The sequence below is a fragment of the Apis cerana genome, linkage group LG1, assembly GCF_029169275.1.
Source record: "Apis cerana isolate GH-2021 linkage group LG1, AcerK_1.0, whole genome shotgun sequence".
NCBI lineage: Eukaryota > Metazoa > Arthropoda > Insecta > Hymenoptera > Apidae > Apis > Apis cerana.
Window position 1 is genome coordinate 19,844,536 of NC_083852.1, and position 13,791 is coordinate 19,858,326.

Sequence of the window (13,791 nt, forward strand, 5' to 3'; positions counted from 1 at the left end):
TTATCGAGATACGATACGTGGTTTTTGAAAACGAGCAACTAGTACATCCGTGGAACGAACAACAACAAAAATAGTTATCGGGCAGATTGCGGTTTTTATTGGCTCCCCAAGCAAATCGCAAACACAAAGAGTAAAAGTGGAGCGTCCAATCGAAACTTTTACCCGTACGTTGGATAATATTGCGGTCTATAATTGACAACTTCTGCGCCAGAATGAACGGACAGCGGTCGCATCCGTTTACGAAGCAATAAATATCGTTGGCGGTGGCCAACCGGTAGGATATTATAAATAATATTTAACCATAACGGGAAACAATTCGTGGACGTTAACGCGGATTAAATCGTCGTTAACATCGAAATTCTAGTTCGCTAAAATGCAACGATTCGCCATTTATTTTGCAGAATCTTTCTATCAACGATAATATTGTTCTCGGGTAATCACCTTTTCTATCCATCGGTAATTCTTTTTCTTTATTTACAACAATTTCGAGACGAATCGCGAGATCCTAGCTTCTTCGTCGTTGTCGATTAATACAGTTTTAGTTGATTCCCCGCTTTATAATTATCATATCGCAGAGACTACTAATTGGTTGGGATTAAAACGACTAATCGTGAAGAAGAACGGTGAAGAAAGAAATCGGTACTATTCGGATAAAAAGTCGCAATGAAACGGGGCAAGTTGAGAGAAGAGGCGATCGAGCGAGGCAAGGAGAAATTAAAAGACGTGGAAATGGACTGGTGAATCGAACTCCGGAGACTAGTAAATTTTCCCCGACTCGACCCCTCGCCAAGGAGGATAAGAATGAGAAAAAGAACCGCTACGAAATCGGATCTTGTAACTTTTTTCCCCTCGATCGTTCGTTCGACTCGTGCTCCAGAGGTCTGAAAAGAACAGATAGAAAAAAGTCAAGGGATGTTTCGACATTGAATCCGATTACGATTTCCGTTTCGACAGGATGTCTTACCGACCCATCATAATACAGTTTACGAAGACGAAATACCGACCGGTTTTATTTAGATCCGAGAGAGAGCCAATCGAGACTGCTTACCATTACCGGAATAATTTTACACGGGGTTGCTTTGTTTCGCGAAATTACATCTGGTTACCGTCCCTCGATAAAAGTCGACCATCCTAAACCGATAGAGCCGCAATTATACAACTTTTATTTCCGACCCAGTTTGCCTTGCCATAGAAAATCACTCGGCCCAACTTTTCTCATATAGAATATGCGATAAAGGACAACAGTCTCGGTTGAATTCTCCCAAATCTTATCGGAGTAGTTCCCTTTCTTCGTGCAAGCTTCGAGAGCCGAGGGTTGATTTATCTCCCCGATGGTCGAAAACTAGGTCGATCGTGGATCCGGGTCCATCGATTTTTCGAGGAATGCGAGCACACCACCTTTCCGTGAATATTTCCATCGATCAAGCGTGGACGATTGAACGTTCGGGAAAGTAATCTGGTTTAACGCGGAGGACTCGGTTAACCTCGTGAATCATTGACATTTCCTCAAAACATTGTTTATCACGGTGATAGAATTGCAAAAGCGACGAAGGGGGCGGAGCCGCGCGCAACGATAGAAAACACGAGCGTTCGATACTGATTAATTCAATCGGATTCGCCATCAGACTTACAGACCCACGATTGCCATTTTCCATCTCGAAATCTAATCAAGAAAAGAAAAACCGTTCACGTTGCTTACGTGGACAGACGCATAAATTATCATATCCTTCGAGTCTTAAATCCTAATCTTAAATCCTAATTCGATCCGATTTATTTTCTGTCCCTATCAATCCAAAGTAATTTCGAATCGAACGTGCTCACCGAAATTACGATCGTGGATGTCGTTATGACGAAGGAACAGAAGTCGCGTGCAACTTTCGACCGATCGAACCAATTTTTCTTCCCCTCCCCTCCCCTCTTCTCTCTCTTTTCTTTATTCATCCCTTTTCCTTCTTGTCCCCCACGTGTCATCGTCTTATCGTCTACATACATGATGGATGTTGCTCCTCTGTGTATGTGTGTGTGTGTGTGTGTGTGCGTGTATGTGTGTGGACATACGTACGTGTGTACGTGTCTACGTATCTATTATGCGGAAACGGGGTTGAGGGCATGGATAAACGATTCTTTTTTGTCGTAGCTGCCACTTCTCGTGCGCGGAGCGGACCTGACTGCATCGGTGCATCCCGAACCGATCAAGGGGGCTTGATGAAAGGGAGATAGATCAGAACTGCAACGGCTCAATTCGAAGAAGGCGACAATGAGGCCGTGCATCAAAATCTCACGAGGGTGAACAGCCTCCCTCTCTCCCTCTCTCTCTCTCTCTCTCTGCCTCGTACCCTTGAATCCATTTCTCCAATATCCTTTTTTCCTTTTTTCCCCCTTTTTTTCCATCGTTGCTCTCATCGTTAAAATCTCGTTAATTTTTAACAAACCGATCCCATCCCCTCGAATCGTTGGTATCATTCAATTATACGTCAAATTTCCGCTCCGAAAGTCGCGCAATATCGCTCCTCTGCAACCCCGGAGAGAAATGCATCGCGGAGAATCGAGGACGAGGAAGGATTGCGCGACTTTTGGAACGTCCGGCTCAGTTTGATGCTTTGTTATGAATAAATACATCGATCAAAGGCATATGACGTGGCAAAGTACGAGGACACAGAATCATGCATCGCGTAGAAACGCCTCGATTGCTAAACTTTCGCCAAAAGATGATCCGCGGAATTTCGTTCCTTTTCGCGAATCGCTAGAAGAAGAATCGATGTATCACGTACGATGATAATAAATAACGCAAAGTTTAGCAACGCGGCGATCGTGTATACAAAAGTTTTGTCAACCATCGTGAAACGAAATGATATACGTACGCATAGAGAAAATATAAAGATACAGATAGATAGATAGATAGATAGATAAATAGATAGATAAATACATAGATAGATAGAGAGATAGAAAAAAAGAGATAGAGACATGCGACTCACCAATGCCTGGGCGGCGCTCTGGTGCTGCAAGCAAGAAACACCCAGTTACAATCACAGTAACGACAATCGAGTAAGTTGTAGTTTTGTTCGATGATTCGTGATTATCGCAAGCGGCGCACAGTCACACGAGAATGCAGTGCTCGCGAAAGCGTTTCACATCGACTTGTGCACAGAGAGATTACGCGTCGTGTAGAGGGAGAAGAGTATGCGGCGTCGTAAACCCAGTCGAAGGTCGCGTGGCTCGATTAGCGAACAAAAAGAAGTGGTGGAAAAGAAATAGAGGGTGGAAAAATTAGAAAGAGACGAGAAGAAGAGAGATGTGAAAGAAGAAAAGGAGGAGGAGGAGGAGGGGGAAGAAAACTAAAAGAAAAAGAAGAAGAAGAAGAAGTGGGGAAAAAAAGCGGAATCCTTGAAACTTACTTACTACAATCGTGCAAATAATTGCGACCTTCGATCGATACGACGGCATCTCGTTTCCCGAATGCAGTTTGTTTCATTTTTTTTTTTCTTGTTCGCGACATCTCACAAGCTTGCAAAGAAAAAGCAGGGGAGAGGCTCTGTGGTCGCGAACACGACAACAAGTGCTCGATTCTGTTAATAATTATGAGGCACGATGATTGGTGTTTCTGAGATGTTTGATGCGGATCGATACGATAATTTTGACGCTGAATTTCGATTCAGTCGGCAAGGATTAATTAAAGCGAATCACCCGCGTGTCACGATCCTCGTTTTCGTTGGCGTGTTTGCGTGGCAGCATGTTTCGCATCGTTCTAACGACCTATCTCGCACGGCTGAGTTCAACTTTGCCATCGTTGGAAAAATTCGTCGAAATTCCCCATTAATCGAGGCAACGAACTTTCTTCTTTGAATCGCGAAAACACGAGAATTTGAAATTGCTCGACCGTTTGAATTTGTAGGGAATGAGCGATTTCATCGTGTACGCGTTTCTTCGGAGACCAAGGGAAACGTTTTATCTATATCGGGATTTATTATTTATTTAAATCTCGTTAAATGATCGTTATTGAGAGAACGGGACGGACGTGAAAAAGGGAGATACAAAAATCGAGGTATTCTCAGTGAGAGAATGCTTTAAAGAATGATACAGGAGAAAAATATCGTCACGATGGATTGGATCGATACAGAGTTTTACAAAAAAAAAAAAAAAAAATTTGCCGCGACTGCACTAAATCTAATCTAACAAATTTCGAAACGAAATAACTATCGGTAGAAAAATAAATTATTTCAAAGCGATGCGATTCTCGAGAAGAATTCAGTCCATAAAGAAACCAAAGTCTATCGATATGAAAACAAAAGAAAAGAAAAAAAAAAAAAAAAAAAAAAAAAAGAAAAAAGGAAAAGGGAAAAATGCACGATAAAATTTTCAAATGCGATTACGAAATGTTTCGACCGTAACGAATAGATTACATTCGAGGCGAGAAGATTCCGCTTTGAGCGCAAGTTTTCACCTCGCAAAGTTTTCGTGCTTCTTCTTCCGTTCCTCGACGGAAGAGTACGGAAGAATTCCTTAATTGCGTGTTTCCTCGCGGAAGACGAGACGAGACTCGTAAAGAAATCTAGAGCGCATACCATTTGCGGAGTACGTGACGTACCATCAGAGGCGATCATTTTTGCGCAAAGTCAAAGTTTAGTTACGTCCGAGTTATAGCGACAAAAGCCTACCACGAAACCAGCAACTAAGTCTCGATCGTGCGCGCCTAACTTTCTTTCGCGAGTGTATCCCACGTACCAGAACGAGATCGGTTCTATCTACGACGATGCGCGAAATTTAATTAGGAAAAGTTACAATGCTTTGCTCCAGCATTCCCGTCCACGCGTTCCTATTATTCCAACCGGAGTAGAAGCAGAGCACGCATATATAACGCGTACGCGCGCATCGCGAGATCGAACGAAATATTCTCGCCGTTGAAAACATCCGTTCCACTCGGATTCCCACGGAATAACGTTTCAAGTGGCCAAGATTCCACGTAGACCAAATTATCAAACAGATCAAAAGACATTACGTTTCCTCGATCATTCTTTTTCAACAATTCCCCGCGACAGACCGACTAATAGCCGGAAAGTTGACCTGGATTTTCTTTCTCGTTCCGATATAATCGATGCAACGGATCACGAGTTTCTCGTCTTTTAAAATAATAATTTCAACGAGCCGAGCGATAAATCAAGAAAGGTGAACCGAGTGGATCTTTACTACGAATCGCTACGCTCGATCCGATCGCACGATACGATTTCGTCGCACAATTTCTATTCGCATCGCGCGACCTTTGACGTTTTATCTAAAAATCACCGAATCTAAAGAAATCTAAAACTAGAACCGACGATTTCCGACTTTTCCGGATAGAAAGAGAGAGGTGCACGAATATTTTTCTTTTCCTCTCAGTCTCCTCTTCTTCTCTTCCCTACCACCCCCTTCCCGTTTTCTTCGTTTCCTTTTATAGAAACGAGCCAACGAATCGCGAGAATTCGGCTAGCACCGGGTCAATTATCGCAAAGGTGGTATTGATCTATTGTTGTGCGCTTATTCGCGCGGAGATCGTTTCCCCAAATGGAACATGGAACGGGAAACTGAAAAATACATTCTCGTTTTTGGAAAGCGGAGGAAATGTCATTGGTCAAGGTAACGGGACGAATTTCCACCCGCGAATCGATATTTCAACAAAAGAATCTCGGCCGCGCATTAACAGACGAAAATACTTTTTTTCTCTTTTTTTTCTTCCTCTTTTTTTTTTATCCCAGGGAAAAAACAAGCGACGATAGGTTTAGGAAATAATTTTTTCCTACTTTTCCTTGTTTCTCGATAGAAACAAGGAAATCGTCCGAATAATAATAACAATCTAATCGAATAATCGCGTTCCGATACGATGATTCCAATCTTCTTTCGTTTGAACAACGTTTTATTTATTTCGAAAAAGGCAACGAACGATCAGATTGTAATCTCTAATTACGCAATTATGTTAATCATTGTAATTGTACGTCGTAGAGAGCGAGACGAACCATAATTTCTGGGGCATTACTTTGCGAAAGTAAAATCTAATCAAAAGTTACGCTTAATTCCGAGCGACATTCCCTAATTGGAGAATAAATGAAAGTTTTAGCCGTCGTGGATAAAGTGTATATGTATCGCGATCGTAAACGTTAATCCCTCGTGTCGAAGCGGGATTTCTTTATACGCAACTTTTTTTCTTCGCTAGGAAAACCCGATTGCTCGATGGACACGTTCGCGTTAATGGGAAAGAAAAATTAAGCCGAGGGAAAACGAACGATACCGACGTGTGGCGTAGACGAAACGAGCGAACGAGAGATGAAAGGTATACGAGATACAGCACACACTCGCGTGATTGATTCCCGACTCATTTATCTCGAGAAAATATCTCTTTCTTTGTCCGAAACAATCACAATTTTCTAAAAGTTTTCGAGATACATCTTCCGTGATGATACCTTGAAACCTTATACCACGAGATTCCATCGCATCATCGGCCGAAACTTTTTTTTTACTTCCGAATTCCTCGTAGGAAAAAAAAAAAAAAAAGAAAAGAAGAAAAAGTTTGAAAACGTTCGATAAAAAATTCTCTCTTTCTCTTTTCTCCTTGAAAAATTTCATCTGCCATTCCTCGAAAGATACAATCGATCAATGTCGTGTCCACGAATCACCGTACGTACAATTTGCTATTTCGCGAGCGAATCCAAGCTGAACTCGCGTCCTGAATTTCCATATTACCCTAAATTTTTGTCCCTTTTCAAGACCCCTCGACGAGGCGTACACGCAGCTACGCGTCGACGCCTCCGTGTCTCGAGAACCCTCTCCAACTCGCGTTCGTTCGTTCCACGAGCGTTCGTTTACACGTGGAATCGAAAGCAACACGGCTTCGCGCGTCCCGGAAATAAAGAGATCGAGCAAATTTTTCTTACGATCAAACGATCTCGATAAGTTGAAAAGCACCGCGTTAAAACCTCGAGATATCCATCGACGACGGTTCTTTAAACGGGCAGGATTCGCGTGTTTCCAAGAAATAAAGCAACGTCACCCCGGGCAACAAGAGGCGAGACCGACGATTAATTATATTATTAGCATCGACCCCCACGTTTACCGGTTACTCTCTCGAAAACACTTTAGGTCTGTCCGGTCAATCGGATTTTGTCAGCCAGATTTGCCGGCAACTCGAGCGTGCGTTTCATCGGCGTACGTTTTATATAACGCGAAGAGCGGAGGAAGAGTGTGGAGAAGAGCGTGCACACGAGCTCGGCCGTCGGTGGTTGTTATATCGTCGTGGCGAGGTTAAGCGTGGAAGGGCCTCTGTCGAATCGATTCGACGATGGGTGGAGGGCCTCTGCACACTGCAATGCCGTAACTTGCCGGAGAACCAAGATTTTCACCAACTATCGGATAAAGATGGAAATAGCACGGGGGGAAAAAGATGAGGAGAAACGGGATCGGCGAACATCCTCCCTTTTTTACAGAATTATTGGATCCAAGTCCTTTGTCCAAGTATTTCGCGACGATGGCAATTTCCAACTCTTCGCGACCCTTTGCACTCGGCCATTCGTGTATTAATTAAACACGATAATTCGATCTTTCGATCGATTCAAACCAAAGTCCTTCCCTTTCTCGTTCCTTCGTTCGATCGTACCGATCGTAATCACCCGTTTCGTGCGAATGATCGCGACAACGACAATTTTCCAAGAGTACGGACACAATTAGACGCGTGAAAATTTCCGCGAGAAAATTAAATTCAACGATGTTGGCGATGGACCGCACTAATTCCAATCGGCACAGCTTTGTCTCTCCTATCTATACAATTACCCAGTCGTTCACCGTGTCGGTCCTCCGTAATTTTCAGTAATTTCTAATCAGTGTCAATAAGGGAATTATATTTCGAACCCCCTCGATATCGCGTTTGAGTGACAATGGCGTTTCGCTATTTCACGATATTAAACACGCGATACGCGAGCGGCATTCAACGCGACAAAGACGAGACTGGGAATAATTGGTCGAGAGACGATCACACTCGAGATACTTGGTGATATAATTTCCCGTGACTGGCTTTATAAAAAAAAAAAAACGAGTCGAGAGTCGAGAGTTTACGACTATATCTCACGGCAGGGAATCGCGTATTCGTTTTCGCCTACCGTTACGTTGGTCGTGGTAAATTTGCTTTTTTTTTTATCGACCACGATCTTTATTAACGCAATTAACGTTGTGACAGTCCACGCGCACATGATCCATCTTCCCGCGTGACAAACAAATTTTAACACACGATCCCTCGAGGTTGCGTGCACGGTTATTTGTAAAAAAAAAAAAAAAAGAAGAAGAAAAAAGAAAAACGTAATCGCAGGGGACAAAATATTATGCAACGTTTCCCTATATCGACGCACGACTCGCGTTTCGTGGCACGAAATGACAATAACGGCGACCGATCAACTGTCATTCGCCCTTGGTTTATAATTTTCACAGTTATCTTCCACGTCCATGGACAACCAGGTCGTGAAAAAAAGGACAGGGGGATCCGAGTACGGTCAGATCAACGCCACTGTCCCAATTCCCGTATCGAAAGAAGTCGATAGACAACGTTGCGCGATCAGCAAAATACAAAGCCCGCGAGTAATCGTGCGAGTATATCGAATATACTCCTCTCTCCAGGACCGATCCGATCGATGCGTTTCGAGGGTATAGAATAGATAAATATCTTTTTCTCCGCCAACGATCTTTTTCGCAAAATCGTAATTGGATCAAAAAAAAAAAAAAAAAAAAAAAAACGGTATTCGAAATCACAATGTATTCTCGACAAAATAATTTTCTTGAATTCGCGAATCGATATGGATTCGAGATTCGTTTCTTCGATCGCTGAATTTTGTCAAATCGATCGATTCGCGCGATGAATCAAAATTCCATTCTTGGCGAGAGAGACAAGATTCGATTCGATCGATCGATTTATTATTCGCGTTATTCGATCGAGCCATCAATTTCATCCATCGTATAGTCGACCACCGTCCAATTTCGTGTCCAAGCGAACTTTTTCTTCTCTTAGGTGCGTGTCGCGCATCTAAACTAATCGAACGTGCAACATATAGAATAGATAAAATAATTGGTAAAAGTTTATTTAATAAATTGAAACGTTAACGAGTCCATCAACAATTGCGAAGAGTATAGAAGAGAGGAACATGGACGAAACGCGTAACGTTTATAATTTATAAACGTGGCGTCGTTTCATCGATCATTCGTTCGAGAAAAATTTGAACGAAAACGTGGAAAAGTTTTTGAAAGCGAGAAAATCAATGTCAACGACGCGAGGATTCGATTCGATTCGAAGAGAGAAATTAATTCGACGTTAACTTCCACTTCGTATCCAAAGATGCGTTTCTCCAATTTGAAACCGGATACGCGCGGTAAGTATACTAATTAAGCGCGCGCTGTGTCGGATGGAACACGCGCGTAATTGGGCCATCTTTGGCGCATCGGGATTTTTCGCTTCAATTTATTCGTGGAGATCGACCTTGCGCAAAGTGCGGGTATCAAGAGCACGCGATCATCCAAAGTCGAGCGTTTTCCATTCGGTCGCGATGAAAATTCGCCTTTCACCTATTTTCCTTCTCGGAATCGGAGATATTCAAGGTTGTCGGCATCGTTTCCTTATTTAAGATACAAGGAGAGTGTCGAGGAGAATGAATCGATGAAACGGAAAGAGGTGAAACCGTTAGTCGATATTCGGTCGTGTAAGAAGTATACGTGTAAGAAGCACGACCCGTTTGCAAATTCTGCTCTATCGTGCACCAAAGTGTACACGCCGAAGTAGTACACACACACACACACACGCCGATTCTCACCGATACGCCGCGATATTTGATCGTGATTTGTTTTAAAGATTGTTTAAGAGCAGTGAAAAGATGCGGGAAGAATGGAAGAACGGAAGAAGAAGAAGAGAGAAAACGATAAGGAGCAAGGAGGCCGAAACGATAACGTGGCCAATGTCGCGACCTCGATACTCGATCAGCCCTCGATTATCCCTCCTCCTCCTCCTTCTCCACCTCCTCCTCCCCCTCCCCCCCTGCCCCGATAAAAGGAAAGAAAAGGAGAAAGAACGAGTCGATAAGAGAGCAAACGTGGTAACGTTCGTCAACGGGAGAAAAGACAATCGTCGACGAGTAATGTGAGTAGCCGTGCGAGTAGGCAAAGTCACGCAACGTTTCGATTTCTTCTTCTTTCAAGGAAGAAACGATACAACAATAACGCGATCGAACTGAGAAACCGTAGAAACCAGAGATCGTAGAATCGATCGTAAAAAGATTGGACGAAGAATAGTGATAAGAAAAAAGAAAAAAAAAATAGATAGATAAAGATGAGAAAAAAGGAATTTCTCGTGTTTTAAAAGTTCCCTTTTGAAAAGAGGGATGTGTGTGTACGACACGTTTCCGTTTCAGTGTGCGTTAATAATCCGTTTGCCGTATAGAACGGTGTACATACCGAGGGCATCAGCTGATCGGTAGACCTCACCCGGGTCACCTTATTTCTGTGAAGCACTCTCTTGACGAGCTTCTCCATCGGTTGGTTCCACTTCATGAAGCTCACGTAAGCCAAGTAGAATCCGAAGAGTACGAGGGCCTCGTACCAGTGAATATAATTATCGCGGAAGAAATAGATCAGGGTGAGCAGACTGGCGCTATAAAAGGTGCAATCGCGAAATAGAGGCCACCATGTGAGGGAGAGCACGGTACGCGAGAATATAGCGCACATGCCAATCACGAAGAGAATATTGAATACGGCGGAACCGACGATAGTGCCGATACCGACATCGTCGAACGACACGAACACGCCGATTATCGATGTGAAGAGTTCGGGGGCCGAACCACCGGCCGCCATGAAGGTAGCACCCGCAACGTCGTCGGCGATCTCGAGTTTCTCGATGATCACGTCGAGAGACGGCACGAAGAACTCGTCGCAAACGATCGCCAGAGCGACAAACATGTACACAACACCGATTACGTGGAGAATCACGGCACCGCGTCGCCGTTGATGGACGGTGAAGAGATCTTGGGGAAAGAGAGGCGCCTTTTCCTCGGTCATGTTGCCGCCGACCTTCTTGTGATGGTGATGATGAATGCTACTGTTGTATCCGTCCTCCGCGCGTAGGTCGGCTTCGTTGTTGTTCTCGTTTCCGTTCGGAAGCCAAGTACCGTTCACCGAGTGGGCCAACAGGGGCGTAGTTGTCTTGTTGCTACTCGTTTGCAGAATGATCGGCGCTGGCCTGTGCCCCTCGATCGACGCGGGACCGATCGCTAGGGTCAGTAGGGCCGAGGCCAGCACCGCAACCGCGAACCGCCGCCTCCTCCTCCAACAACATGTACGTCGTCCGCCGCCTGTCACGATCATCGTCGTCGCTCGTGTTGCTGGTGCTGGTATCTTGCACCCTCGAGGACGTTCGCCGTCGTTAGCGAGTCCACCGTCCTCCTCCTCCTTCTCCTCCTTCGTCTTCTTCTTCTCCGTCCTCCTCCTCCTCCTCCTCCCCCCCGCCCTCGACCACCTCTCTGGCCTCCTCCGCCGCCGCCGCCTTCTCCACCGCCACCACCACCCCCTCCGCCGGCACCACCTCCACCACCTCCTTCTGCGTGTCGTATCGTGTCGCGGCGCGGAGGGTGTACGCCAGCAGAGGTACCCTACTAAGGCTGGGTCATGTTGAAACACCGAGGAGCTGCTCTCGCATGCTCCTCCACCTTCGATGGTTCCCTCCCCGATCGACCGGTGGATCTACCTTTCGTTTCGCCTTCTTTCTCTTCCGCGATTATTCCGCCCTTCTTTTTCTTCTTTTTCTTCTTTTCCTTCTTTTCCTTCTTTTTCTTTTTCCTTTCTCTTTAACTATGTTGCTTTAACCGACCACCAACTACTCCGTCCTCTCTCTTCTCTCTTCTTCTCCACTTCCCTCCCTCTGCTTCTTCTCTTCTCTCTTCCTCTTTGCCCTCGCGCAGTCTCTGCTTCCGTTGTTGCTCTTTCTCGCTACTCTTTTCTACCGGACATCCCAGAGACACGAAGTCGTCGTACTACGCACTGCCAATTTCACGTCGTGGATACATATACAACAACTCGACCGAGGAATCGTTCACGGCGCGTACAATTACGATCTCTAATAACTTTAATCGATACCAACGCAGAGATACCGTCGTTTTACTCTCCAACAATCACTCTCGATATATAATCATCGACGCGAGCGATGTCGCCGGATATCCTGTTTCTCCTCCTCTTCCTGCTTCCCGGCGGCGTCGTCGTCGCCGTCGTCGTCGCCGTCACTGTCGTCGTCGTCGTCGTCGTCGTCGTCGTCGTCGTCGTCGTCGTCGTCGCCGTCGCCGTCGTGGTCGCTAGGATGCGGTGGATGGTGCATATAACCCTGGATGGATATACAGGAGCAGCAGAACGGCGCCCCCGCCGCGATGCCCGCCCGCTGCACACTGGAACAACCCTGTTCCGTTCCGTTCCTCTCTCTCTCCACTTTCCACTCCCTTCTCTCTTCGCCACCATCGCTACCATCACCACCACCACCACCACCCTATCGTCGCCACTCCTCACCCCTCCGCTATCTCGCTCTCATTTTCGCTCCGCGCCATCCCTTCGACCCACTCTCTTTCCCTCTCGTTTCTCCCTTTCCATTCTCGTCTCTCTGTATCTGCTCGCATCAGCTTCTTCCATCTCCTTCACCGACATTGGGCGTCTTTCGTCTTCCTCTTCCCCACCCTCCGTCTGTCTCTCTTTTTCTTTATCTTTCCCTCCTTCCCTCTTCCTCCCTCGCTTTTCGCCCTTCGTATCTCTTTTTTCATTCAACGGAACCACATTGGATCGTCTCTTCCCCCTCTACATACCCCACCCTTTCCGAGTCTCTTTTCCACCGATGCCGCGTAGCGCATCCCTCTTCTTTCTCGACGACGTTACTCCCCCTCCTTCCTACTACCTTCCCTCTTCCTCCACTCTTTTCGTCTGTTTCTCTTCAACCCCGATATCCCTCGCCCCCTCCCTCTTCCCACTGCTACCAGAAGAGTCACCCTCCGACATTTGCCGTTTCACTCACCGCCACCCGTACACCCTACTTTCCTCTTCGTTTCTCTCGAAATTTCTCCCCATCCACGACACCTGGTCGTGGTAGTGGTGGTGGCTCGTAGAGGTGGGAGTCTGCGCACGTGTAAGCTCTAGTAACGTACGTGTACGTCGGTCGGTCGAGTGTGTAAGTGTGCGCGAGCGCAACCCTCGCTGAACCTCCCGCTCGATATCGAAGAGTCGACTCTACGACTCTACGCTACGAATCCACGTATACCGGGTGTCGCCACGATCATCCTCCTCGACCTGTCAACGTGTTTCTCTTTCGAGTCGTTCACTTCTCGTTTCACGAGCCACGGGATCGTGCCAATCGCCGGGATCTTACATTCTTCCTTTGTTAAAATTAAAACAGGTTCTTACGAATTATAGTTTGACGAAGTATTACATTTGACGGATATCGACTCTTTCTATCGTATCTCTCGGTTTCGAGATCCAGAGAGCCACCTCTTGCAATTTTCGTCGAATACGCGTTAACCATTTTGGAGAACATTTTTACGTAACTTCGTAGATCGAATTCGAAAGAAAATTCGAAATATTATGCGAAAGAATCGTTCGTACTTGTATATTTATTTTAAACGGGACAGCGTTCGATCCTCATCCTCCAGCGATAGCGTCGAAACGAGACGAGCAAAACGATGGTCTAACGTCCAAAGTTTGGACAATGTCTCGAGTATCGTGTCTCTCGAGCGATTCAACTTTTTAAGCTATACTTAAGGACGAAAG

At 45.5% G+C, this 13,791-nt stretch overlaps 1 protein-coding gene across 7 annotated transcripts in view; it reads right to left on the reverse strand.

Annotated features, from left to right (window-relative positions):
* The window catches only part of LOC107992936 (sodium/potassium/calcium exchanger Nckx30C), a 55,628-nt gene extending 43,106 nt beyond the window's left edge, over positions 1 to 12,522 (reverse strand). For 4 of the 7 annotated variants that reach the window (XM_062087440.1, XM_062087438.1, XM_062087439.1 and 1 more), the window contains exons 1-2: positions 10,453 to 12,522; positions 2,976 to 2,999 (exon numbers count right to left, since the gene is read on the reverse strand). In XM_062087440.1, coding sequence (XP_061943424.1) covers positions 2,976 to 2,999; positions 10,453 to 11,358 — 930 coding nt within the window. In that variant the 5' untranslated portion in view covers positions 11,359 to 12,522. The remainder of the gene's footprint in view (positions 1 to 2,975; positions 3,000 to 10,452) is intronic. The other 3 variants (XM_062087443.1, XM_062087442.1, XM_062087441.1) reach the window with 1 other exon arrangement.
* Positions 12,523 to 13,791: the final 1,269 nt, after the last annotated feature.